General features: G+C 42.5%; 1 protein-coding gene across 5 annotated transcripts in view; it reads left to right on the top strand.

Annotated features, from left to right (window-relative positions):
- Nucleotides 1-5,257: 5,257 nt before the first annotated feature.
- The window catches only part of BTRC (beta-transducin repeat containing E3 ubiquitin protein ligase), a gene marked incomplete at its 5' end in the record, with an annotated part of 119,434 nt that continues 99,739 nt past the window's right edge, over nucleotides 5,258-24,952 (top strand). For 3 of the 5 annotated variants that reach the window (XM_082002100.1, XM_082002099.1, XM_082002098.1), the window contains one exon: nucleotides 5,258-5,305. In XM_082002100.1, the coding sequence (XP_081858226.1) occupies nucleotides 5,258-5,305 (48 nt within the window). Of the gene's footprint in view, nucleotides 5,306-22,062; nucleotides 22,117-22,621; nucleotides 22,691-24,952 lie in introns of those variants that run through there. The other 2 variants (XM_082002097.1, XM_082002096.1) reach the window with 2 other exon arrangements.

Here is a 24,952-nt window from a genome sequence, read left to right as displayed (position 1 = left end):
GGCTCTCGCGTTTGTCGAAGGACCGATGAATTTGTCATCGCTGCCGTCTCAAGGACGGCCTGACGGAAGGTGCTGCAAACACCAGAGGACGCATCCCAGAAGCGTGGGGGATGTGAGGAGGTGGCCAGGCCTCAGCGAGCAAAGGAGCTGCTTTTGGGGGTAAAGCAGCACTGCCTGACCCGTGCTGGGGGGAGCCGGCTGGCTGCTGGGATGCGTGTTTCTGTACGTGCACAGCCCCGCAGGCAGCCCGGTGCTCGACGCTGGGGCCTCCAGCAAGGTTGTAGGGGAAACTGGGAAGGCTGCTGACAAGGGCTATGGCCCCTATTCAAGAACATCGCTGTCACCCCGATTTCTTTTAATCCATATTTCAAACAAAGTACCTGCAAGGTTTATGGAGAGGATTGGGACCAGGGCTTCAGCATGTCCTGCTTCCTGGTGGCCAAGCAAATCTGGGGGGGGACGAGCACCATGCATGCCCAGTAGTAAGATGGGAAATTGGGAAATGAGCTCAGGATTCACTGCTCAGGATCCCTGCAAGGATCCCAAACTTTGGGATCTCTGTGATCGGCTGTCCCGTGACATCCCCCCACCCTCTGCCTTGGCCATCCAGAGCCTCCGGTAGCAGCGATGATGCTGTGTGAGCATCTTGATGCTGCAAGAGCCCCTGACAGTGTGAAGACTGTCACCCGGTATCTCCTCCCCATCGCTGAGAGGGACCAGTCTCATCCGACCCTCCCATGCCCTGGAGCGCAATTCCACCCACCCTCGAAGTAGCTCTGCCATTTATCTGATCACTAGAAAAGCCAGTTTGACTCAACAACAAAGAAGTGCTTCGTTTGTATTTCCTGATTATCATTTTTCTGCCACTATAGTTAATTAAAACAGTTCACTGTGCTAGCAAACAAGCAAATCAGAGCTGGCACAGGTGGGAGGTGGAAGAGTGTGGCTGGCAGAGAAGGGAGAGCGGATGTAGCCCGCCTTTTCAGCAGCATGAGTTATAAATTCAGCTCAGCATGTAATGTCAATCCCTAGCCTGACTGCTCTGGTTCCTCTGTGGACAAGCCTCTCTGGCCAGTGCAGAGTAACCACACTCAGTGCTTGGACATCTAGCCTATCCCCCCCCCCATAGGCAGCCTTGCACATCTCCTTAACGGGCACTGCCCCACTCCAGCCATACGTGGGGTGTCTCGGACTCTCTTCTTTTGCACTTGCATGACTGAGTGGCAATGTCCATTTCTCCTAAAAAAGCTCCTTTGCCCGTAGGCTGCAGGGAGTCATCCTGTCCTCAGATTTCCCCAGGCCACTGCACACCAAGCCCCTTCAGCGGAGATGGCAGCCCCTGTGCAAAGCACACCACTGTCACAGACAAGCTGGGATGGAGCGGCTGAGCTGAACCACTGGGATATTTCTGGCCGCAGGAGTCCCCGTCTCCCTCTCACGAGCTCTTATGCTATCGAGCCTTGTCTGTGTGCTCAGCACTGTGCAACACCTGCAATAAAGGCGGCTGCTGCTGCAAAGATCTTGCAGGACAAAGGGAATAACAAAAGGTTCCCCCACCGGTGCTCCTCTCTCTTTTCTCTTCCCTTCCTTTTTGCTGCAACTTGGAAAGAATGAAGTCAAGGGACTGCCAAAGCAGAGGAAAACAAGGCCAAGCACACACAGATGGTGAGCCCACAAATTTAATTTAAAATCATCCTTTATTATTCAAAATATTAAAATTCAGGCAATAATGCCCAAAGGAACTGCACTGATTAAAGCTCCCTAATGTTTCATGGCCAAATCTTGCTGCTTCCTCCAAGGGTCACTAGGACAAGAAGTGAAACCCGTCTGGAGCGCAGAGAGAGGTAAGGCTGTACCTGCTGTAGATCACTTAACCAAACAGTTACTTACTGACCCAATCAGCTTCACTTAAAGCAAAGCACCAGCTGTTCCTTACCCAATTAATGATTGCCACAGCAAATTAACATGGCGTTACACCAGGCGTGGATGTGGTCCGCAGAGTCCAGAATGCACAGAGCAATATGCTATTGCAAAAATAATCACAGTAATATCTTTACCATTAGGTAGCATCCTTCATCCGGCAGGATGGTGAGCTCCCTGTGTGCTATATGGCTCACTTCATGCAGCATGCTCTGCCGTGGGGGTGCGGAGGGCAGGAAGCAGGGTACGCGATTGCTCTTTCAAGGGGAAAGCAAAGAGGAGCTGGTCAGGGCAGTTCTACTGTGACAGAGACAGCACTGACCACCCATGTCTGGCTCCTGGCTCCTGCAATCCAAACAAATCATTATTTAATTGGTTGTAAACCTGCTGAACTCAAAGTGTGCCTTCCCTCTGCCTTACACACACAGACCTCTCCAATGCCTTTCCTTCTGCTGTGTGATGTGACACACCGATGGCACAGGGCTGTAGCAGGGATCTGGTGGGTGTCACAGCTCAGTGTGCCTGCCATGCTTCTGCTCCGGGCTGCAGCAGACACAGCAAGCTGGTGGGCGCAGAGCTGTCCGTCCAGCTGCAGCAAGCATCCCGTGGTGGGAAGAGGCCACAAGGCTGGGCTGCAGACGCAGGAATCCAGGCAAGGTTCACACGGCGAGTCGTTACCTCCATGCTCAGTGCTGCTGGGCTGTGCTGCCTCTCCAAGTGCTTTCTCAATCTCTCTGTGCTGTGGTGGAGACTCTTGCCCTGTCCCTCTGCCGTCGTCCTGCCTCGTGGGGTCCCGATGACAGTACAGCAGAATAATTGAGCCACTCTTCTTCCACCATGGTTAAGTCCAGCACCTCGACACTCATTAGTTTTGGCTCCACTTCGGTCATGCTTTTTATGAACCAGAGACATTAATCCCCTGTAAGTTACAGTCCAGACAGATCAATCAGCCTAGAGGGCTTTGGGACAGTAGTGCCTAGTGCTGAAGCATTACACTTTCCAATTTTCCTACAATTAGGCCAGCATCAGGTATTATTGACAAATAAACTGTGCAATCAAAGCCTTGAGCCCGTCACGCTGCTACAAAGAGGATCCATTTACATCCCAGCCAACTGCAGGATGCCCGGAGGGAGGAGACGCAAGAGAGCCATGCCCCAAGCGCCGGCGGCCCCCGGTTGCCTGCAGTACTGTTACAGGAGCCATCCCTTTGTAATTAGAGGACTCCCTCATTATAATTACTGTTATTTATATAATTGTGGTAAGCGTTTTCAGTGCTGTCAGCAGACTGGGAAATGCCCAGCCCTTTTACAGCCAAGCATTTCAGGCGTTTCACTGCTAGGAGTCTGGGCTTGAAAGTATGATGACCAAGAGCATGGCTGGGCCACTCCAAGAAGAGCAGCCTATGTCCTGGTGACCCGAAAGCTTTCTTTGGAAGATTTCTGTGCCTTGGGATCGTAGAGAGAGGACATAAGGTTATCTCTGTCTTGTTCTCTCAAGCCACTGCTCTGGGAGTGTAGCTCAACCCAGCATCACGCCCCGCATGGGCTGACGTTCCCCGTCACCTCTGCTGGGTCATTGGCTGGAGGACACACTCCTGGCACTGGGTCATGAGGCGCCATCCAGGTCATATGTCCCTGCAAGGAATGCAGTAATGGGCACATTCTCTGCATCATTTTCTCTCTGATTATCTTGTTTAAAAATTTGGAGGAGATGGGGTGTTTAGAGAAGATGTGGGAAGAGGCTGGTGCACAGGAGATGCTGGTTCATTACTGTGACTCGAAGCTTCACTTTATAGGTCAAACATGGGAACAAAAAGAATGGGTTTAAGCCACATGGCAGCAAGCGAGTGCTGATGTTTGTGGCTGGCTTCTTTGCATCCAAATAGGAAGAAATTTGGGGTAACCTGTTTAAGATGCAGAGTCAAATATACAAATGCAGCAAGGAAAAGAATCTGAATGTTTTACTGGATGACAAACTGCATAGGAATCGGTATTGTGTTTGCTATAAAAGAAAAACTTATCGGGCTCTTATAATTAGTACTAAAGATATAGGAGGTAATTCCTCTCTGCTGCTCCATGTGAGGTGGCTTCAGCTTTTGGGCATACTGCGAAAAATGTAGGAAAACTGGAAAGAGATTAGACAAATTTAACAAACCCGAGAGGATTAGAAGAGATGGCTGCCAACAAGTGATCTGGTCTTGTTTGGTGTGCAACAGAGAAGATTAAAGAGGGGTGGGGGATATGATAAATACCCTCCAGTCTATGTGCAGCTGCTATTAAAGGAATGCTGATCAACTCTTTTTTTTGCTGCTTGGTACAGCAAGGAGAACTTGGCCAAATTTTCAGGGAAAATTGATTTAGAAACATTATTAGTAAAAAAGCTAAGTGTAAGGGCACCGAAGCACCATGGGAGGCTGTTTATGTGAGGAGTTGTCCTTACAGCATGGATATAAACAAACATCCCTCAAGAATGATGTCCGTCTACTTGACCCATTCCTGTGATGCAAGTTTCCCCATTTCATATCCCCTGCCAAGGAGCAGCAATGGCCCCTTCGGACCAGCTTTCCCTCCATACAAAAGTCACCGGCTATTTTTGGTACTTGTTCTGCGCACACACGGGTACGCCAGTGCATGGGATTAGTTTAGAGGTGTTCAGGGCTGCATTAAAACCAGCGAAAATTGACTTGAACATCGACGGTGCACAAGCACGGATTGCATCCGGAGCAAAACAAGGGAACAGCCGCGCTCTTGCAGGCGCAGTGGGAGAGGTGTCCTGCGAGGGGAACCTGCTGCCAGCCACCCCGGCACCCCGCCATTAGCCACATGCGAGATGGTAATGGAAGAGAGTGCAGGGCTGTGACTTGCGAGCCAGCCATGCACCTCACCAGGGAAGGTCTGGGGCTGGAAACGGCCCACATGGCCACTGCGGAGAGGGGCTTCCCTCCCTCCCCCGCCCCGAGCAGGGACACCCCCTCAGCCCCTGCCCGCGAGTTACACCGTCACAGTCCCACACTACTACAACTCCCGTCAGCCCCCTCTCCCGCGGACAACGCATGCGGCAGCCGGCTCCCGGCGTGCCCCCGGCCCCAAGACCTTTTGGGCTTTGTAGTTCGGGCTGCCGGCTTAGGCCCTTGCCAGTACCGCGACCGGGGACTCAATTTCCCGTGGGCCTGCGGGCGGCGCATGCGCTATGCGGGCAGCTGTGCGAGGTGGAGGGGGGGACGCGGGGCAGCGCAGGTTCCTGTCTGCGCTGGCTGCGGCCTGGTACTGAGAGGAGGGGCGGTCCCGGCCCCGGCGGCGGCGGGGCAGGACAGGACAGGACAGGACAGGACAGGACTATGGACCCGGCCGAGGCCGTGCTGCAGGAGAAGGCCCTCAAGTTCATGGTGAGGGGCCGCGGCGGTTGTTGGTGGGGGTGGGCACCTGTGTGTATGTGTGGGTGTGTGTGTGGAGGGGCAGCCCGGGGGGAGGGGCGAGGGATGAGGAGGGGCCGTGGGGGAGGGGCGGAGGGGGGAATGGGGCTGGGGGCGATGGAGAGGGGACCCTGGGCGAGGCCGGGCATCTGGGGTGTGTGGGGCCGGGGGGCGCCGGGCTGCGGCGGGGGCGGCTCGTCCTACGGGCGGGGGAGGGCGGTGAGCGGGGCCCCAGAGGTGCCGTGGGGTACGGGGAGGGGGCTGCGTGCCGGGGGGGGCCAAATCCGTAGAAAAGTATCATTGTGTTGGAGGGGGGTAGGGGGCTGCAGGTGCCATCTGGGAGCGGGAGAAGTTAAACTCGAGAGAGGCAGGAGCTGGCACAGGGTCCCAGAGGCACGGGGGGGGGGAGGGTTGCCTCTATTTATTGGGGTTTTCTTTTTATTTATACACCTTAGACTATCCGTCTTCACTGCACACCACCTCTCTGCAATTTTATTTTGTTTTTCCTTTCATTCTGCCGTGAGAGCTGTAAATACTGACACTTAAATATTTCACCTGCTGCTGCAGCAGCATATCACTGATAGTAACATGAAGAGCTACTTATGTTGTTTTGGTTTGCGAGTTGGCCTTTGGCATGGAAAACAGCCTTGCATCCAAGATGCTCTTCAAATGTGGCTACTTTACTTAGATTTGAGGCATGATGCCCTTAAACTGTAGTTTCATTCTCTCTTTCTTTTTTTGTTGATATTTCTATGTGTTTTGTCCAGAAACATAATATTTAGAAGTGAAAACAAACTGGTGCCAGCTGAATTGAATGTAAATTTCGGGTGCCCAAAACTGTTTTTTTTTTCCCTAGGGGTATAATTTAGATGACTGGCAACACTTGCTAAAAGTTTGTTTTGGATTAGTGCTTCCAGTGGTACAGAATTAAATCTAAACTCACCAAGGAGAAGCAATTCTATTATACCTTCAGAACATATGCCTAAAATGAAATTGAGGAAATGCTAGTTGCAAATTTCAACTTTTAATTGAGCTTCAAAACACTTGTTTGGCTTCTGTTTTTTAATCTTGTAGAGCTTGTTTCTCTTGAGACTTTTTGACCCTTTTGCTAGCAGTCTCCAGGTTTGTCAGATTTATAGAGTCTCAGCTCAGTGAAGTGGGAAAATGCTATGGATACCTAAATAGGCAAGGTAGCAATTAGTAATAATAAACTAACCTCTTTGGTGTGTGATTGGCCAAAGGAGTGTCCCAGATCCTGTTGCACTTCTGTTTGGCCGAGCTTGGTAATTACAGCCTGCTTCTAGATAGTGAGTTTCATATCCTGAAAAGTTTCTGCTGAAACATTTTTGTCTTCTGCCAAACAACGTTGTGAACGTGCTACTCTGACTTCTCCTGTGCTGCTTTTTTCACTCCTTGTGTGAAGATTCCAATCCAAGGGCTTAGTCCAGGCATTTGAGATCTCCCATAAGATTGGGCCTGGGACCTGAGGGAATCCCTGTCCATCTTGCAGCTGGCTCTGTTCCACTCGAACAATAAACACCAGGGAGAGACCTGAGCGTGGGAGAGCACTGCTTTTACAGGAGATGCATCTGTTAAGAGCACTAGATAAAGGGAGGAATTCTCAAGATCAGGACATGCTGAGAACTAAAAGCTAAACCAAGTTCCTCAATGTTTTATTAAAATGCCTCTTGTATTCAAAATGCTTGTAAAAAGTGCAGTGAAAGATGTGGCTTCTTACTGTCCCCTCTGAACTTTTTAGGGTATTTTTGCTTACAGGTTAAGAGTGAGAAAAGCTTTTGTTTAACACATCTCAGACTTTTGCTTTAGCGCACTTCTGTCTAGAACATGACTCTTTAATTATGCAGATTAAGTAGAATTTTTTGTTGGGCTTGGTAGAGTCTTTTGGTGTTTGTGGAGGTGTGGCACAGGTAGGTTGTTCTGATACATGAGGTATCAGTTGCAAGTATCAGTTTGGCCCTGCTAGGAAGCGTCTTGTTGTTTCTGTCTTTTAGCACTCGGAAAGTGCTTAGGAACTGCAGTAATGGCATTGGTACAATTATCTACATAGAGGTAGTAGATCAGCTTGTGCATCCTCTCAACTAATGCTGAATCATTCACAGTGTGTTATCTTGTTCACCCGAGCATGTGATACGCTTTATGTACATCTTATTAGGTGGCATGCAGTTTGTGTGGAGGTGGGCTTTGCTATGAATTATTGATTTTTCTCTGAGAGTTTCCCAAGTGCCATCATAGGTATATACCCAAATATCTTTTGGAGGCATGTGACCTATTATCTCTCCAGCTTTTGGTAGTATGGGTTTTGTTATGGATTTATGGTAGGTTTCATTTCATGTTGAAAAGCAGCCCTGTAGGTGATAGTACTTTTGTGCTTCTCTAGAAAAGAATACTTTTTCTTCTTAAAAATTTGTACCTAATTTTTGGCATTGACTTTGAGCACCTCTCTTGAGTCACAAGGTATCAGGCAAGACAGACCTGGCAATTTGGTTTTTATTTTTAATGTCTAAATCTTAATAGAAAAGTGTCATGTGGAGACTTCATCCAACGCTAATATTATGAATTAAATTACGTTGCCTTGAAGTATCTATATTTGATACTTTGAAAGACAAACTGGACTGTGGGGTTTTTTTCCCCATGTGCTCATGTCTGTCTAACTTTTTGATGGGAATAAAAGGCGGCCACCTTCCTGCTGGCTGGTATTGGCTTGATTACTTGCTAATGAAACAATATTACATTTAGCTAATAACTGCTACCAGTTTCCTAGTTATCTGTGGTCAGCTACAATACATATAATCTAATACTTTAAGGTTTACATTATTTATTTAACTTCATTTGCCTACTCAGTTTAGTTCTACATTTTAAGAAAGCCTAATTTATTTCTGATATTAAATTGCTGTGTATTAGCATTATGCAATAGTAAGCAACTGCTCACCAGAAAGACTTTTTACTGGTGAACGAGTGTTTTCTATCATGTATTCCACGTCATCTTCCAAAGTTGTGGGTTTTTTTTTGAAAGCCAGTTCATAGATTTAAAATATGATCTTGTAAATTATGTAGTCCATTATTCTGCAGCTACACCAAGGATTTTACCAGATTGAAACCTGTCATAGTTCACCTCAGCCCCTTTTCATGTTTCTACAATGCTACAGATAAAACTACACTCTTTGTAAAGTACAGTGTGTGATTGATGCATAAGCTAAAAGGAGAGGTGAACATGCCCATTAGGTTAAAAAAACCCCACACAAAACCTGCTCCCCAAAACCCTTGCCTTACAGAGCTCTGTTATTATGCCTTCAAGAATATGGGATTTCTGCTGTCATAACCATTTACAAAAGTACTAGGAGTGAGGTGCTCAATAAGTAACTTTTATATTTGAATAAAGTGTTTAAAACTGTAGATACAGTATTTAAAGCATGAGTGCAATAGACTCAACTGAGACTTTGATTAAATGTCGTATAAAGTAAACTACATATGCCTGCATAGAATAGTAGATATTTTTTCAAAGTAGCTTCAAATGGTTCTGTTAAGTGTACGAATGTTCTGATGATTATCTTTTTAATTAAAATGAGAAATCTTTGTTTAAAGTGGCATTCTTTTTTACAGCCTGTTACAGTCTCTGTAACAATCATTTCTTAAGTCTGAATGTTTTTAATTCCAGGAATCCATTTATATAAAACTATGTTTAGACTTAATTAAGGAATGATTCTTACAAAGCTTGTAAATAGCCAGGAAAAAAGGGACAGAAAATAAAACTGACATTCACACTTAACAGAATGATTGTTACAAGGTATGTAATATGCTATAAAAATACAATAAAGCCCTTTTTATAAGAGTTCATATTTTTTGTTCCTCATTTTGAAAGGTATTTAAGAAAAATATCAAAGCTCTATGAAGCAACATCTGTTTTCTTGAATGGACTAGTGACAACTTCAGTTCTGTTTAATTAGCAGCGCTTGGAGCTGTACCTGACCAGTTTGGGATCCTATCTAAGATTGTCTGGGAGGCAATGGCTTGATATTTAATGAAATTGTACTTTCTCGGTTTTTCTGAATTAATAATTTTGCAGTAATTCATTTAATTTCCTGGCTTGCAAATAGGAAGGTGTTGATACTAGCATTCTTCATGAGGGTCTTTTTTTGATCTCACCCCCAAACTAGCATTTTTCTTCTCTTTCTGGGTGATGTGATTCTAAGAGGTCCTGATGGCCTTCCAGTTTCACAGGAGACCCAAAACCTTTTGGTTGTCTTTTTAAGATGCATCTGTGTTTTGGTGTGGTGGGGTTTTTTTTAAGAAACCTTGATGTTCCTTAAGTTTTATATTCTCATGTTTGTAGGAGCTTCCACATAACTGTCAGGTAATATAGTAAGGAATAGTCAGTGTAATTGGCGGCTGAAGTGTAATAGACTTGGAAACTATTTTTTTCCTCTCTGTTTGTATGTGTGTGTATATATATATGGAACAGATGGACAAAAGCTTGTACTTTAAAAAATATTACGTTTGCACTAAACATGTATGATTTATAGTGTCAGTAAGACTGGGGTTTTTAAGACCTAGGACTTGCTAGCTATTGTTATAAAACTCTGCTTTGCAAACCTTACTGTCTTCCTAATAACATATTTGTGTTGTGGTCATTCTGGCAGAGAACTCTGGGTATCCAAAGCAGGGGTGACATGAAAGCAATGAAAATAATTTTGTAAAACAGCTGGGATAGCAGAGAGTTGCCTCCTGAATGTGAGATTGCAAATTCTACTTGAATATTAAATGTGTACTTAGTAATTTTTTCCAACAGAACTGAAATAACATCCTCTTAGTTTAAGAATTTATTGGGACTAGTGTATTGTAAAGAAAATGTTGATTTATTTTCTTCTACACCAAATTCTTTGTGCCGTAGATTTTTCTGCACTTGGTGCAGCCCTTTGGTACTTCAGTAACTTAACCCTTGTTTCTCTGGTAATGTTTCACTTCAGCCACTTTGCTCCATTAAATGTACACAATTAGAAAAACAAATGGCAAATTTGCTATTGCATCACTGAAGTATTTAGTTTCATAGACTTAAAAAGCAGAATTTGTTGCACCATGCTCTCAACACTGTAATACATACTATAAACATCAGAGAGAATAGGCTGACCTTAATATTTGCTTCCCAGACTAAATCGCCGCCTTGCAGCAGTTATTTCCCACTGAATAAAAAGTTTAATTTCACGCCCTGATTAGTGCTAGTATGTGCAGGTGGATATTTATTTTATGCGGCTAAACTAATCTGCCTTGGCAAATTATTTGCCAGTCAGCAGAGCTATAATTCCTCAAGAGTATTTGGTACTAAATTATCATTCTCATTAGTAAGATAAAGCAGACTGTTCTTACCACAAAGTTTGGTTAGGCAAAGGGTTTCCTAAATAATCCTTAGAAGACACAAGGCAAGCACAGCGCTCTCAACATTCTCAATATTCTGTAGTGGTTCGTGACATAGAAGGAGATAATGAAGATTTCAGAGGAAGAAAATAAAATTATTTTGTAGCTCTGTATTATCTCTAGAGGTAAGGTAGCAACGTACAGTGTTTGGAGATTGCCTCTTTAAGAGGTGCCTAACGAAGAAAAACCGAAGTGGTGATCTTTGGAGCATTTCCAGTGGCCAACCAAGCTCTGAGCTCTGGGACATAAATGAGATGAAAGTATAAAGTTACATTGTTTTCTTGTTTATTTTCAGGGTTTGCAGCTACTGAGGTAGGGGAAAGAATGGCTTGAGACAAGAAGTTAAATGGCAGAGTAAACTTCATGGTCTGGTCTTATTTAAAATTCACTTCACGCTCTAAAAACATTTAAAGTGGGGATCAGAAAGTATTTCCTGATGTATGAATATTGACTGGATACGCTTGTCAAGTGGATGTGTTCATCCACTGTTTTGTTTTCTTTGGATTTTACTGTGCTGGTAGTTCCTTTGTATCATAAAACTTGTTAATGAAAACTACTTATTTTCTATTACAAGGGAAGTAATTAATATCTGGAAATTTTGAAATTTCACTAAGAATTGAGTGAAGGGTTCCACTGACTTTTTATTTTGTCTGTATAGATACATTTTTTGTCATACTTATTTTCTCAGTGATCACCGCAACAGTATTTAGGGTATAAATGATCAGATCACTTGTAAGACCAGCAAAACCAGCAAGCCGGGCAGCTTGATTTTTTTGTATTAAAATCTTCATGCTAAATTCAACAATGCAGGTGGAGTAAACTGTTTTCTTACTTCCTTGTCTGCTTACATTGTGTCATCTCTAACCTCCATGTGTGCTGGTGAGACGTGTAGTATTTAACCATTCTCAGTGGCAAACTTAACTAGTGTTTCTAACGCTCAGTATTTTCTTCTGTCTTCCTCATTTCCTCCTTCCTACAATTCGGGAGGTGCTCAGCAAGGCATATTATTTATATATTCTAAGTGATTTCACACAGAAGGGCTGAATACAGTTGTGTGTTTAGCTGTGGAAACTGAAAGTGGGTTGTAGCATAGCAAGAGTCCAGTGATTGTAGCTAAAGAGTTAGTGCTCCAAATACAATTAATAAGCCATCAAACATGAAGCTGTTTTACTGATCAGACGCTGATTAGTGCTGAGAAAAACTTCTTGATCCCACAGAAGCTGTTGAAAATAAACATCCTGGGAGTTGCATTAAATATGCTTATTAAACAACAGTACTTTCTAATGTGTCTTTGTCTTAGGTCTTGAGGAACTCTGGTGTTGGACAAATACTACCCTTTCTTTGCAGAAAGAGAAAGCTGAAGCTCAGAAATTTGCTGGCGGTCGTGAACTGGAGGAATTTATGTAGGTTCATATGGTACACTGATAGTAGAAGACAATGAAAAGAAACCAGTTCTTCTAACAGCTAGCCATGTTTTGGTTAATTTTGCAACTGGCTAGCCACCTGTGAAGATAATACATTTTATCATTAAACAAAATTAATTTTAAAAATGGCTTGAAACTGTCTGATTTTAATGGGATCTGAATATTCTTAGTTTTAATCTGCCTCATGAGGCTTGTCTTTCTTCTGGGAAGTACATTGTTACATCATTAAAATATCATCCCCTACTGAGAGAGAAATCGGTCCCATTCACTAAATGGCAATGCTGAAACAATGACAAGTATTTCTAAAAACTGCATTAAAATTCATTTTTTCTCTTTCATCGGCAAGTTCCATGGTTCCATTAACCAATGAGTGCTCAACCTGCTTGCAGCTGTGTGGGCACAGCCAAATTTGTTAGCAGTGGTGGCAGAAGGTTTTAGAAGCAACAATGAAGATTTTCAGTTTTAAATGATTCCACTTTTCCACAGTGATTTTGCTTGGAAACAAATGATTGATCATAATTTTGCACTCACTAGCTGCTTCTAGTCTTCCTCTGTACTAAGATTTGAGAAACATCCAATTTAATTTTCCCTCCCCCCACTGCTGAAACAGGGTCTGTGCATTCATCTTGAGAGCAGCAGGAAGGAGAGAACGAGGAAGAATGGGAAAGCTTGGCAAGGGGTCTTTCCAGTCTTCTTGGGGGAAGGACAGAAGCGTTTACAGTCTGTAAGCAGGAGCCATGCAACCTCTTGGCAGAATCCACTGGAGTAACCAGTCTGGACTGGCAGAAGGAAAGAGCCTCAGTGCTGCTTTAATTTCCTTCATCCCATGGTAAGGGAAAAGTTGCAGGGACATGCTATGAAGGAATGAAGAAGTTGTTCTTAAGTGCAGTTGTATGTTAGCAGAACAGTAATAAGTGTACTTCTAACTGTAGTCTAGATGGCCCATCTTCTTCAGAAGCGCCTGGAGCAAAACAGATCTGAAGATTGTAGAAAGGGAGTTTGGGAGATACCAGCCAGTACAGAACTCTGGTGTGTTTTTCCCATCAGCTGGCTTTGTGCCTGCATGTGGATTCTCTCCATTTGTAGGAGTCCTCTCTCTTGATGCTTCTAGCTAAGGACATATTTATTCTTACAGATGGTGAGGTGCTTCCCCCCCACCCTCCCCAAATATAGAAGGTTGGATTAAATAGTCAGGAGAAACGTGATGGCTGACTTTGCCCAGATACAAAGCAGGGTTAGACTGTATTCTGACTAGAAGAGAAAATCTTAACCTTTCCAGGTTTGCTTATATAACAACGAAAACAATCTCTAGTTGTTTCTGAGAAAAAATGGTCTAGCATGAAAGTCTGTCATACAATATGATCACTCTCCCTCTCTACTCACATCATTTGTAATTTATTGTGAGAGTGATGCAGAATGGAGCAGTGTTTAGGTGGGAGTTGCTTTTAGTTTATGGATAGTTGGCCTTGAATTCTGTCTGTTAGGAAGGTGCCGGCAATTCTCCAGGGGGGTTGCTCATTGGGTCTGCTCAATGCCCTTCCTTCTTACATGCCAAAACTCTCAATGGGATTGAGAAGTGCAGCCAGCTATCATTCATCTCCTGCAAATTAGAACAGTAAGTGGGTGTAGTCTCAAGAAATGATGGATCAGTCTTGATTTAGAAGATCGGTCTTGGAAGCACCTCAACAGTTTTCTGAAGAAATCTAGACAATGTTAACACCCACTTCAAATATGACAGAAGGTGTTTTCTTTTGCAAATAGGTTCAAAAGAACAAAAATGTACATTCCCTGTTCATTTTCTTTTTGTAACTTTTTTCCTTTTTTTTTCCTCCTTTTGACTGGAATTACTCCAGTAAAGTGTGTTGCTCTTGTACTTGGTCACAGCTGTTGTTTGTAAACAAGCGTAAATGTCCTGAAAGGTTTTTATTGACAAGAAGATATTCCTATATATCTGTATATCACTGATCTTAAAATAAGACTTTATGCAGAGGCAAAACAGTCAGAGGCCATCAGTGAGAGGAGACATCTCCACATGGGATTGGGACAGGTCTTGTGGAGCATGGGTTCAAGTCCAATATTGGCAGACAGTGTACTGTCTAGTCCCTTTTGCAAGCTACTCAAAGCAGTTCTTATGTGAGTAGAATTTTCTTTGGTATGCCGTTTTAGAGCTATTCCAAATTTGACTACTTTGAAAGCTAGAATCCTTATTCTTATTTTCCCGTTTAACTTCATTCATGGCTAATTCATTCTTACTTGATCTTGTGCCAGTGTTGTCCTTGAGCTTAAACAGCTCTTCTTGCTCCCCTGTGTTCATCTGCATATATTTGTTGAGAGCAATCATACTCTCCTCTGAGCTGGATCTGGTCAGGCTAAACAAGCTTTTTTTTCCCTTTCTATCAGAAGACATTTCCTATAACTCTTGATCATCTTACTCTGCTTTAAAAAGGTCTGCTTTGATTAATCTACCTGGAACATGAGTGACCAGAGCTATACAAAGTATTCCAGGAAAAGTTTTATTTGTCCCTTGTACAAAAGCAGTAATCCTAATTTCTCTCTTCTGGGAATTTTTTCACTTTATACAATATCCTATAGCAGTATTTGCCATCTTCATGGCTGCATCTTATTGGTGAACCATCATTATCTAATGAGTAACATATCCCAGGGCCTTTTCCTTTCTTCTCCGTTACCAAGTCCTTGGTTTGTAATGGAAATAATGTTACTTTTAAATTTATGTACATCTTGTGTTGGTTCTGTTACCGAGGTCTTCAGAGATGCTGTGTCCTATGTATTTATGTCTCTTAACTTTGTCTTCAGCCAATTTCATTAGCACATTGGTAATTCTTAGGGTTTTTTTAGCTGTTACTGTGAATATTTTAACATTTATTTCAAGATAAATAATGGATTTCAACCAGGATCGATTGAACAGCTTGATGGTTCCCTTTTCAAAATAACCTGTGATCCTCTACCCTTTTTAGTTTCTTATCCTCCTTACAACTCTGGTATTAATCCTAATCCTCTGCATTTTAACTAGTAACTTCCTACATGTCATCTATCAAATGCTTAACTACTTCTAATTTGTCTGGACTTCAATGATCTTCTTAAAGAAGAAGATTGAGTTAGTCTAGCACTAATTCTAATTTGTTCTAAATTGGGAGTAGATTTACTTAGGCCTCACATGGCGGCTGCTTCATTTTGGCAATAGTTATCAGTACTCAGTCTGTTTCCTTTCTTGGGAGACAGGGCATGCTGTTTGTTTGTGTTTTGGGTTTTTTTTTGATTGTTAAAGTTTGACCAGCCAACTCTGCAACATTTTAGACCCATTCTGCTTAGTCGTCTTATGGATACTTGTTCTGCATGGGGAAGCTGCCAGAGGCTGCCTGTTAGGTATCTTCAGCTGCTTCTCTTGCCCCGCTTCATTCTTGCATCATAGTCCTCCAAGACAGCAGGCTTCTTTGGTACTTCTTGTTTTGAGGAGGAGTTTCTTCTAATTAAGCCAAGCAAAGGAGCATTTACATCTTGTGCCAGTCTCAAGGAGTTGAGAACTGACATAGTGCTAACTCAGGACAGGGCGTTTAGATCAGGAAAGGAAACTTAATCTGCCTTGGTAAGTACTCAAGGCAATTAGTTATGGATTCCAAGTTACTTACGATGGGTAAGTTCCACATTATAATTGCAGTGCTTTGTGGGGGAAATGAATTGGGATAAAATGGCCAGTCTGCAGAAAGGAGTTTTTTTGGTTACTTTCTTGAACAGGAAAATGTTTGGCTGGAGTGCTGGAGTCTGCTCAGAAGATGAGAGCTTGCTAGCTAAACAGAAAACATTTTGGTTGAGTCCTGGAGTCTGCTCTTGAAAGCATTTCCATTTCTGTAGGAAAAAAATTGTATTCCTCTTACAAATTTGTCTACTTAATGTGTGAACTGCAGATTTCCTTCCAGGATAGTTGGTACAGACCTCTAGCCCATCTCTTCTGCATGCTTTTTTGTCCGCTACCTAAAATTTAGCAGGGGATCAGGAAGGTGAAAGTTAGCACTGTACATTCTTTTGCTGGTTATGGAAATGGTAGTTTTCCATTAAGTTTCCTTAATTTTGTTCACCTCGGCTCTATTTTTTCCTTCCAGTACAGAATTTTCTATTCCTGATCCTCTGAGTCTCAGGTAAAAATTAGAATCCAGGTGAGCTTTCTGGCTTTTCTATGGACTTTTGAAAAAGAGACAAGATACTTAAAAGACATCAGGTTAGTTTTATTGATCTCTAGACAAGCTTCCCGCTTCTGTTTTATACATAACGCTTTCATTGTGGATGCCACTGTTCTTGTTGGATACTTACCTGGCACAAGTTCAGGCAGTAGCATGAGAAATGTAGCTTCTTCTCTCTTCACCACAGATCTTGCAGTCTTGAAGGAGGCTGAATATAAGACTTGAATTTCAGTCTTAAAATGTCAAGTGGTTGTGAAATTGAGCATGTTTTTACTTATGGGCACAAAGAGGATCTCTTTACACTGCTACAGTTAGCATGTTCACAGAGCTTGTTGTTACTTTGTCCAAAGATTAATGGAGTGCTGTCACAGATCTCCATTTGGTTTGGAATACTGTAGCTTAGTATTCTTGTGATCCCTTAAGAAGGTATCCAGGTGTTTCATGTTACAAAAGTAGTTTTCCTTGTAGCTGCTGCTCTTACAGGATATAAAAACTCGTGCCTTTTTATCTGTCAAGGAATATAAATAGACATTCTCCAATGGGAACTGTTTTGGAGCATATCCTGGTCAACATACTCCAAACAAATTCACTAAAGAACTGGAGTAGCCATGTTCATCATGTGTGGTTAATTCATTAAGTTTGCAGGCAGAGTCAGAGCCTACTGTTTGAGAGTGACGTGGCCTTCTGAAAGAGTTTGTATCAAACTGTTGAGAACTGACAACGAACAACTCGGTGTTCGTTCATTCCTTCTACAAAATCTCACCAAGACCACGCTTAAATATTGTCAGATTATAGTTTTAGAATCTGAGAGCTCATGGTTTTCCCTCCTAATTTTGAAATCCTGTCTTTGGTTTCGTTGAATTAGAGTCCACAGGTCTAACTGTGCATAATGTTGAGTACTGCTTTGGGCAGTGGAGTAAGGTATCTGTTTGGGCCATGAAGTTGTTCTGTAGTAGGAATTCAATTTATTGCTGTAACGCATACAAACTCATTAACAGGTTCTAGGCCACAGGGGATATTTTCCTTTGCTGTGGAAGTCCTCTCAACAGGACAATCTTCAGTGCAACTGGCCATGCCCTCCCATGTCAGTGACTGACAGATCTAGTTCTGCCTTTGTAGCCGAGAGCCTGTTAGTTAATGGAGTCATGAATATTGTTACTGAGAGGCAACCTTCAGAGTATTAAAACGCATTATTCCTGTTCTTCACTTGATATTTATCAAACAAGGTGTTACATCTAATGGATGCAATGTTATCGTCAAACAAATACTGTGTGTAGATCATAACTTAAAAAGAATGAAAATCTAAGTAGCTTCACTGTTGCTTTGCAGTGACAGAGAGAGATGGGTTTAGCTTGCCTGTTTAAATCGTATGTGATGGAAACCTAGAGTGAATGCCCTCTGAGGGAAAAGGAAGCATTATGGGTTATATGATCAGATTCATAAGATCCTTAGTACATATATATTTCATACAGGTCTCAACTTCCTCCCCCCCCTTCCTTCTTATATGGAAGCAGGTGAAATGGAGAAGCAGCAGTACTGCCTTGCAAGTACCATAGTAGGTTTCCTTTTATAATTATCACTCTTCACATATTTATCCTTTCTTATGGAAGTGAAGATGCAGATATTTAAGAACCCTTCTTGCACAAAAAAGCCCAATTTCCGCTCAGTACTTAATTAGCACTTGTTTATGACACGGCATCTGATTTGATTTTCAAAACAAATTGCACAGTAAAGAGGCTGATATTTAAACTGTATAGTAACCACAGCTCCAGCTGTGACTCAAATATTGTAAGCCTTCAGGGGTTGTGTTTAGGCTTAGAAAATAGGAACTCAGGCCTGTAATTAAATGTCCTCTAAAAATCAGCCTTTGTAGGGAAGGGAAGAGGGTACCACTGAATTTTAAATTACTGACTTGTTCTCAGAAATCATTCTGTTCTGGGCCTTTCTGGGGACTGCAGAAATCAAATGGATTAAAAATGGAAGAGTAGATTGCTAAAGGAAAAAAAGTCAGGGCTTGTAGGAAAAAAGGTGAGCGAAGTAAGCTATTCTGGCTCATGGGTTTATAGACAATTGCAATATATATAATAACATAATTTAAAGTATAGGTAATATATAGATGATAAGTTCTGTGGCCACCAAAAAGACTAAAGAGAAAGCAGACATTTCATACAGGGTATAATTGCATTTCAGAGCTGTGAATTAGTCGCTGATAGTTACGGAATAAGCCATCTGTAGTGATGGAAGGCTCATTTTTAAAGCAAGTCCTCAATAATAAGCATGAATGTCTTGGAAAAGGAAGTTGTCAGGATTGTATTACAAATCAGTCACCTAGATAAAAATGTGAAATATTCACAAAATAACATGATAGAAGTTAGCGGTTAGAGTGCTTTTTTTCAGATTTACTTTTTGAGATGTATATTGAAGGAGGGAGGAAAATTACCCTAGCAGTCTAACTTCTAGTCATGGAAAATGCTGTAGCAGATGCTAAGAGAAAATACTATGCTTATGAATAGTATTAAACCATGAGGATAAATGGGTGTGCTCATGAAAATACAAAAATGAGTATATCTTGCAATTAATTGTATTGCTGATAGAATTGCCTTGAATGGATCATAATCATGCAAGATTTTAGCGATGATTGATAAAATAGCACAACTTTCAAACAAGGCAGTTGTCTGTGTCCCAGACCTTTTAAAGGCTTGGGGAAGAGGGGCAATTTTATTTTATTTTTTTAAGTTACCAAGCATGTATGAGTTCTTCTTCTGTAGTTTTGTAGTTGCATGTCTGCTGTCATTTGGACACTGAAATTTGGAAAATTTTAAACAGATGTACTTATTTAATTGCTTGTTTTTGCTGAAGGAGACATTCCTGGGTGTAATTCACAATGTACCTAGGAGAACCACAGAAATTTAACATTTAGGAGGTTGGCTGTAAAAGTTTAGCCAGTGGTGAGTCTGTGTGTATTAAATGCTTGTGAGAGCTCCAGAGATTTTAATTATGCTTTTCTATCAGCCTTTGCATTTGATATGAGTGGGGGCTCACTTGTACAAATATGCTGCTTTAATGTGTAGTGACATACCTTATACTGGTAAAATTTGCTTCTCTTCATGAGGTTCAGCAAGACCAAGGGCAGGGTCCTGCACCTGGATCAGGGCAACCCCTGGTACCAGCACAGGCTGGGGGCTGAAGGGATTAAGAGCAGCCCTGCCGAGGAAGGACCTGGGGGTATGGGTGGATGAAAAGCTGGACATGAGCCAGCAGTGTGCACTTGCAGCCCAGGCGGCCAACCATACCCTAGGCTGCATCAGAAGTGTGGCCAGCAGGTCGAGGGAGGTGATTCTGCCCCTCTACTTTACTCTGGTGAGACCTCACCTGGAGTACTGCATCCAGCTCTGGAGCCCTCCGCACAAGAAAGACATGGACCTGTTGGAGAGGGTCCAGAGGAGGGCCACAAAAATGATCAGAGGGATGGAACACCTCTCCTACGAGGACAGGCTGAGAGAGTTGGCCTTGTTCAGCCTGGAGAAGGAGAGGTTGTGGGGAGACGTTACTGCAGCCTTCCAGTACTTAAAGGGGGCTTATAAGAAAGATGAGGACAGACTTTTTAGCAGGGCCTGTCGTAATAGGACGAGGGGTAATGGTTTAAACTAAAAGAGGGTAGATTTCAACTAGATCTAAGGAAGAAATTTTTCACCATGAGGGTGGTGAAACACTGGCCCAGGTTGCCCAGAGAGGTGGTAGATGCCCCATCCCTGGAAACATTCAAGGTCAGGTTGGATGGGGCTCTGAGAAACCTGATCTAGTTGATGATGTCCCCACTCATTGCAGGAGGGGAGTTTAGACTAGATGACCTTTAAAGGTCCCTTCTAACCCAAAGATTCTATGCTAGCTTATTTTCTTAGATGAGGGTGGGCTTATCAAACGTAGAGGAGACATACTTCAGAGGGATTTTTGCAAGTATGGTGCTGAGGGATGGATAGTGGGTCTTAGTTTCTCCTATTTGTATATGTAACTTGTCAGCATTGAAAAATAAGTCAAGTTTACAGTTAGCTGCTAATCTGCTGAAAGTCCTGATTACTTTTATTGCTAATACTCAAGGAACTTTATTTTGAAGTCACAAAGAACTTGTGTTGGTAAGAGTTGACTAAATAGAAATACAGTGTTATCTTTGATATTGGAGACACTTCTGCATGAGAGTAGTCCTCTTGATGGCAATAGATCTATTAATGCACTTACATATATGCAGGACCAGGGTCTTCAAATTAAATGGTTTAAATTACTCAAACTATTCTGGACTGGTGGGCTTTACAAATGTTAAGCAGCCTGCCGGTCCTAAGAGAAAGCTTCACTGTTACCCTTTAATTTGTAGGTTAGGTGACAGAAACAGAAAGAAATGTAGTAATTTTTCACAGATTTGTTGTGTGAACCTGGGCAGATCCAAGACTGATATTCACTGATTTCCAAAGGACATTATTTCTGCTTGTTTATGAAGGATTTTTTTTTTCCTTGGTAGGTATACTGAGCTGTGCTACTTTGAAAAAGCAACTGAAACACTTGAGCCAGAAGTAAAATGTGGGTTTCTGTAGTGTTTTTGCTAGATACATAGCACTTCATATAGTTTCTTCCATTTCCATAGCACATAGAAATGTCATCAGTTCCTCCCAGCAAACCTGTGAGGTGGGTTAAATGAGTGTTGTCCTCATTTTACAGTAGTAGATAGACTAACCACCCATGAAGTTAGTGCTGAAGTAAGGATTAGGTCTTGGAGCATGATGCTTCTAGCTGTGTGACGTCCCCTAAAACACAGTTTGTTAATGCGTTAAGCATTGCAAGTCCAAACTCAGCAGGTGAATGCAGTAACCAGATATACTTGTCTTTAATTTATCAGCACAATGGTGTTATTAAAATTCATGTTTAACTGAGATTACTGGCTAGAACACCAGGGCGTAATCTTACTACTGCTTTGAAAGATTGAGGAGGATTTCAATTCAAACTGGAGAGAAGCAAAAATAACTAGTGTTCAAAGTATATTGTAAAATTCTGTATGTGTACTTCTCTTTAGAGGCAAGATTTTAGTCTGTTCCTCTTCTTGTTTTAACTTCGAATTCCAGGGCTGGACTACCTCCCCACTGTAGCTGTGAAGGTTCGTCATTCAATGGTGACACATTTTTCCTCTACAACCAATTGTATTTTTTAATGTTAGAAGTACCAAGGTGGACACAGCTTATACAAACAAAACATTGTGCTGACACAAGAACAAATGAGGATAAACTCACCTTGAACAGAGCCATTCCGAAAACGAGAAAGAGCCTTCCAGAAGGAGTGGTAGGGGCACACATCCACTGGTTTGGAGGGGAAGTACAGTGTATTGAGAAAGGGATTGTGAAGTATTTTCCAGCAGTAAGAGAGATCTCTGGACTTCGTGTCTGTGGATGTACTGGTTGCTTAGATGAGATTTTAATTTCTAAGCATTTCCTTTTTAGGGGGCGAGAGGGAACAGATGAATCCACTTGATTGTGAGAATATCTTCGAAATGCAAATGAATGTCATGACAGGCAGTGTTTCATTTTTTTGTCGCATACTTTTTTCTAGCTGTAAATTACGCTATATACGTTTTGTGCTTCCAGAGCAATTGGATGTCTTGTCTTTTCCTCAATGTGATAAAGCATGAAAACAATAAATGGGGAGGAGATTATATTTGGCTATCAGTTTGAGGCATAATTTATGGCTCTGTGTGAGTATAGTTTCCTGTTACCCTGGTATTAAGGCTGCACCTCTTCAGGGATTTTCCTTAATCTTTTCGTGTTGTCCAATGTCTGGTCTGACCATGTTGAGAATGGTGACTGTAAAAACACTCTCATAGCTTAACTGCTGCTGTTTTGACACCATTTAGCTTTATGTAGTGGTAAAAGCATTAATGACCACTAGTCTCTGCTACTGTACCCACCACAGAGTCTGTGCTTATCTAAGTGCATTTGTATGGAAATTTTAAAGAAGTACCTATATATACTGAGTTAAAATGTGAAATGGTGGAAATCATAAAAATGGTGGTGGCTTTATTAGAAAAGTATTCTTAAAGCAGCTGATACTGGAGGAGTAAACAAGAACTAAGCTGGGGACTAAACCTTCATATGTGGCTTTAAAAAATCTGCATTGTTTAAAATGCTCCAGAATTTAGACTTAGGTTAGCTAGGTCCCAGTGTAAAAGGAGGTCTCTCTTTATGTCTATTCTCTCCTAGCCCCGAATACACATGCCAAAAGATGGATTCCAACTTATATCTTCTGGATACCAAGCATGGCTAAAGCAGGTTGGACTGTATTATTGTTATTCATCTCATGTGAGGGACTGTGTTGGACACCTGTGCTTGTCTCATTAGTGAAGTACATAAATGAGAGTGTAATGAAGTTATGGTGCCATGTTAGCTGATACCCCTCATAGCCATCACTGTTTTGTGTTTATGCATGCTGTGTTTGTATGACATTTTCTCACCAGTCTTACGAATGTGCACTTCCTGTAAATAAAAGTTCAAAATGCAGTCACCTGAAAGCAAAAAAGGTCAGAGTCTGAAAAGAAATCTGCAACAACAGCTCGAATTACAGAATTAAAATGGGCCTTCAAACACAAAGCTGCATGGTGGTGGTGCTGGTAATAATGGGGAGGCCAGTGGGTTAAAACTCAAGAGAATTGCATCTAGCGTCTAATTCAGATCTGCCTGGGTGAAACAAGTATGGACACTTACTCACATCACATAACAATTGTGTAGTTTGACACAATCTGACACTGTGGGGAGTCCCCACTCGGAAGTGGCCTAGTGCTATATTACTCTGGCTATTATTAAAGGCCAGGCTTTAGATGTCTCAGCAGTCTGCCTCTAGCAATTGCTGTCAGCTTTTCACTTTTGTGAGTGAAAAATCCCCCTTCAGAAAAAATAGCTTAATTTACAAATAGCCTGTACAAATACCTTGTCTCATGAAGATACATGTATGATGAATCCCGTGTCCTTGAGAATATGTGGCTTAAAGTTGCTGTTTTTGTAGAAAGCCAGAATGATTGTGTTGTTATGGCAACTAAAACTGGAAATATGAAAACAGCACAGATAAGCTGCATCCTGTTGTCGTGGCAACTGGAGTGGTGAAATGATGAAACATGGTGGTGAAGGGATCTATGGTACTGTGAGCCTGACAGAAACAAAGAGCCAAGTCACTTGAGTGGAGTGGGAAAGAATTAAAAACTACAGCAGCAAAACCCCTTTAAAACACCAGATTTTCACTGCAGGTGCTAACAGGATGGCTTTGATTCTCTCCAGTGTTCTCGCAGTATCTTATAAGTAGTAAACAGTAACTTGGTTGTGCAAGTTCCTTACTGCTGTTAACTTACATTGACTTCTGTGAAACTGAGAAGAGCTTGAACACCTATAAGAAGATGGGCATTGAGTCCTGTATTACATTTTCAAACCATTTCTTTGGATGAGTGATGTGTTGCAGAGGTGAAGTGTGCTTTGGAGCTTCTCTCCGAGAGACCCATTTCTCTCTCTCTCTCTCTTTTTCCAAGTCCACACTGGTGAAGGTCAGCTGGGACACTGAAGCTGATGTTTTTCGTGATTTAAACTTTGCTGAGCTGGAGGCAAGGTGTCTCAGAGGAATCTCAACTCTGCAATTATCGTCTTGCAGAGCTCAAGTTTGTTGACCTATAGGGCATGGCATCAGTTTCTATTTCTTATTGTTTTCTCAACCTACCACATAGGAAGAGGGTTGTGTGGCTGTTCTGTTTTTCTTTTACTTCTGAGGCAAACAGACCTGCACCTGTTCTTGCTGTGTTACATTACCAGTGCTCTGATGCAGGTGGCATATATGCTTTTTTGACTCTGAAAAATACTGAGGGCGATGGGAAAAAACCCAGAATGCTCAGTGAATTTTCCATGGACGCTTTCACATTAGGCAACCTCAAATAATAGAAGAACTTAAACTTTTAAAAAAATATTTTTCTGTGTGGCTGCTTTCCGTTTGATTTTCCGTTTGATAGGCTTGCCAATGTGACACCCGTCTACAAGAAAGGCCGGAAGGAGGATCCTGGGAACTACAGGCCTGTCAGCCTGACCTCTGTTCCAGGGAAGATTATGGAGCGGTTGGTTTTGAGAGTGCTCACAGGGCATCTGCAGAACAGCCAAAGGATCAGGCCCAGCCAACATGGGTTCATGAAAGGCAGGTCCTGCTTGACCAACCTGATCTCCTTCTATGACCAGGTGACCCGCCTAGTGGATGAGGGAAAGGCTGTGGACGTTGTCTACCTGGACTTTAGTAAAGCCTTTGACAGCGTCTCCCACAGCATTCTCCTGGAGAAACTGGCGGCTCGAGGCTTAGACGGGTTTACTCTTTGCTGGGTGAGGAACTGGCTGGATGGCCGAGCCCAGAGAGTTGTGGTGAATGGCGTTAAATCCGGCTGGCGGCCGGTCACGAGTGGTGTTCCCCAGGGCTCGGTTCTGGGACCAGTCTTGTTCAATATCTTTATAGATGATCTGGATGAGGGAATCGAGTGCTCCCTCAGTAAGTTTGCAGATGACACCAAGCTG

This window comes from Phaethon aethereus (genome assembly GCF_964289735.1).
Source record: "Phaethon aethereus genome assembly, chromosome: 7".
In the NCBI taxonomy this organism is placed as follows: domain Eukaryota; kingdom Metazoa; phylum Chordata; class Aves; order Phaethontiformes; family Phaethontidae; genus Phaethon; species Phaethon aethereus.
This window is presented reverse-complemented; position numbering and strand designations above follow the sequence as displayed.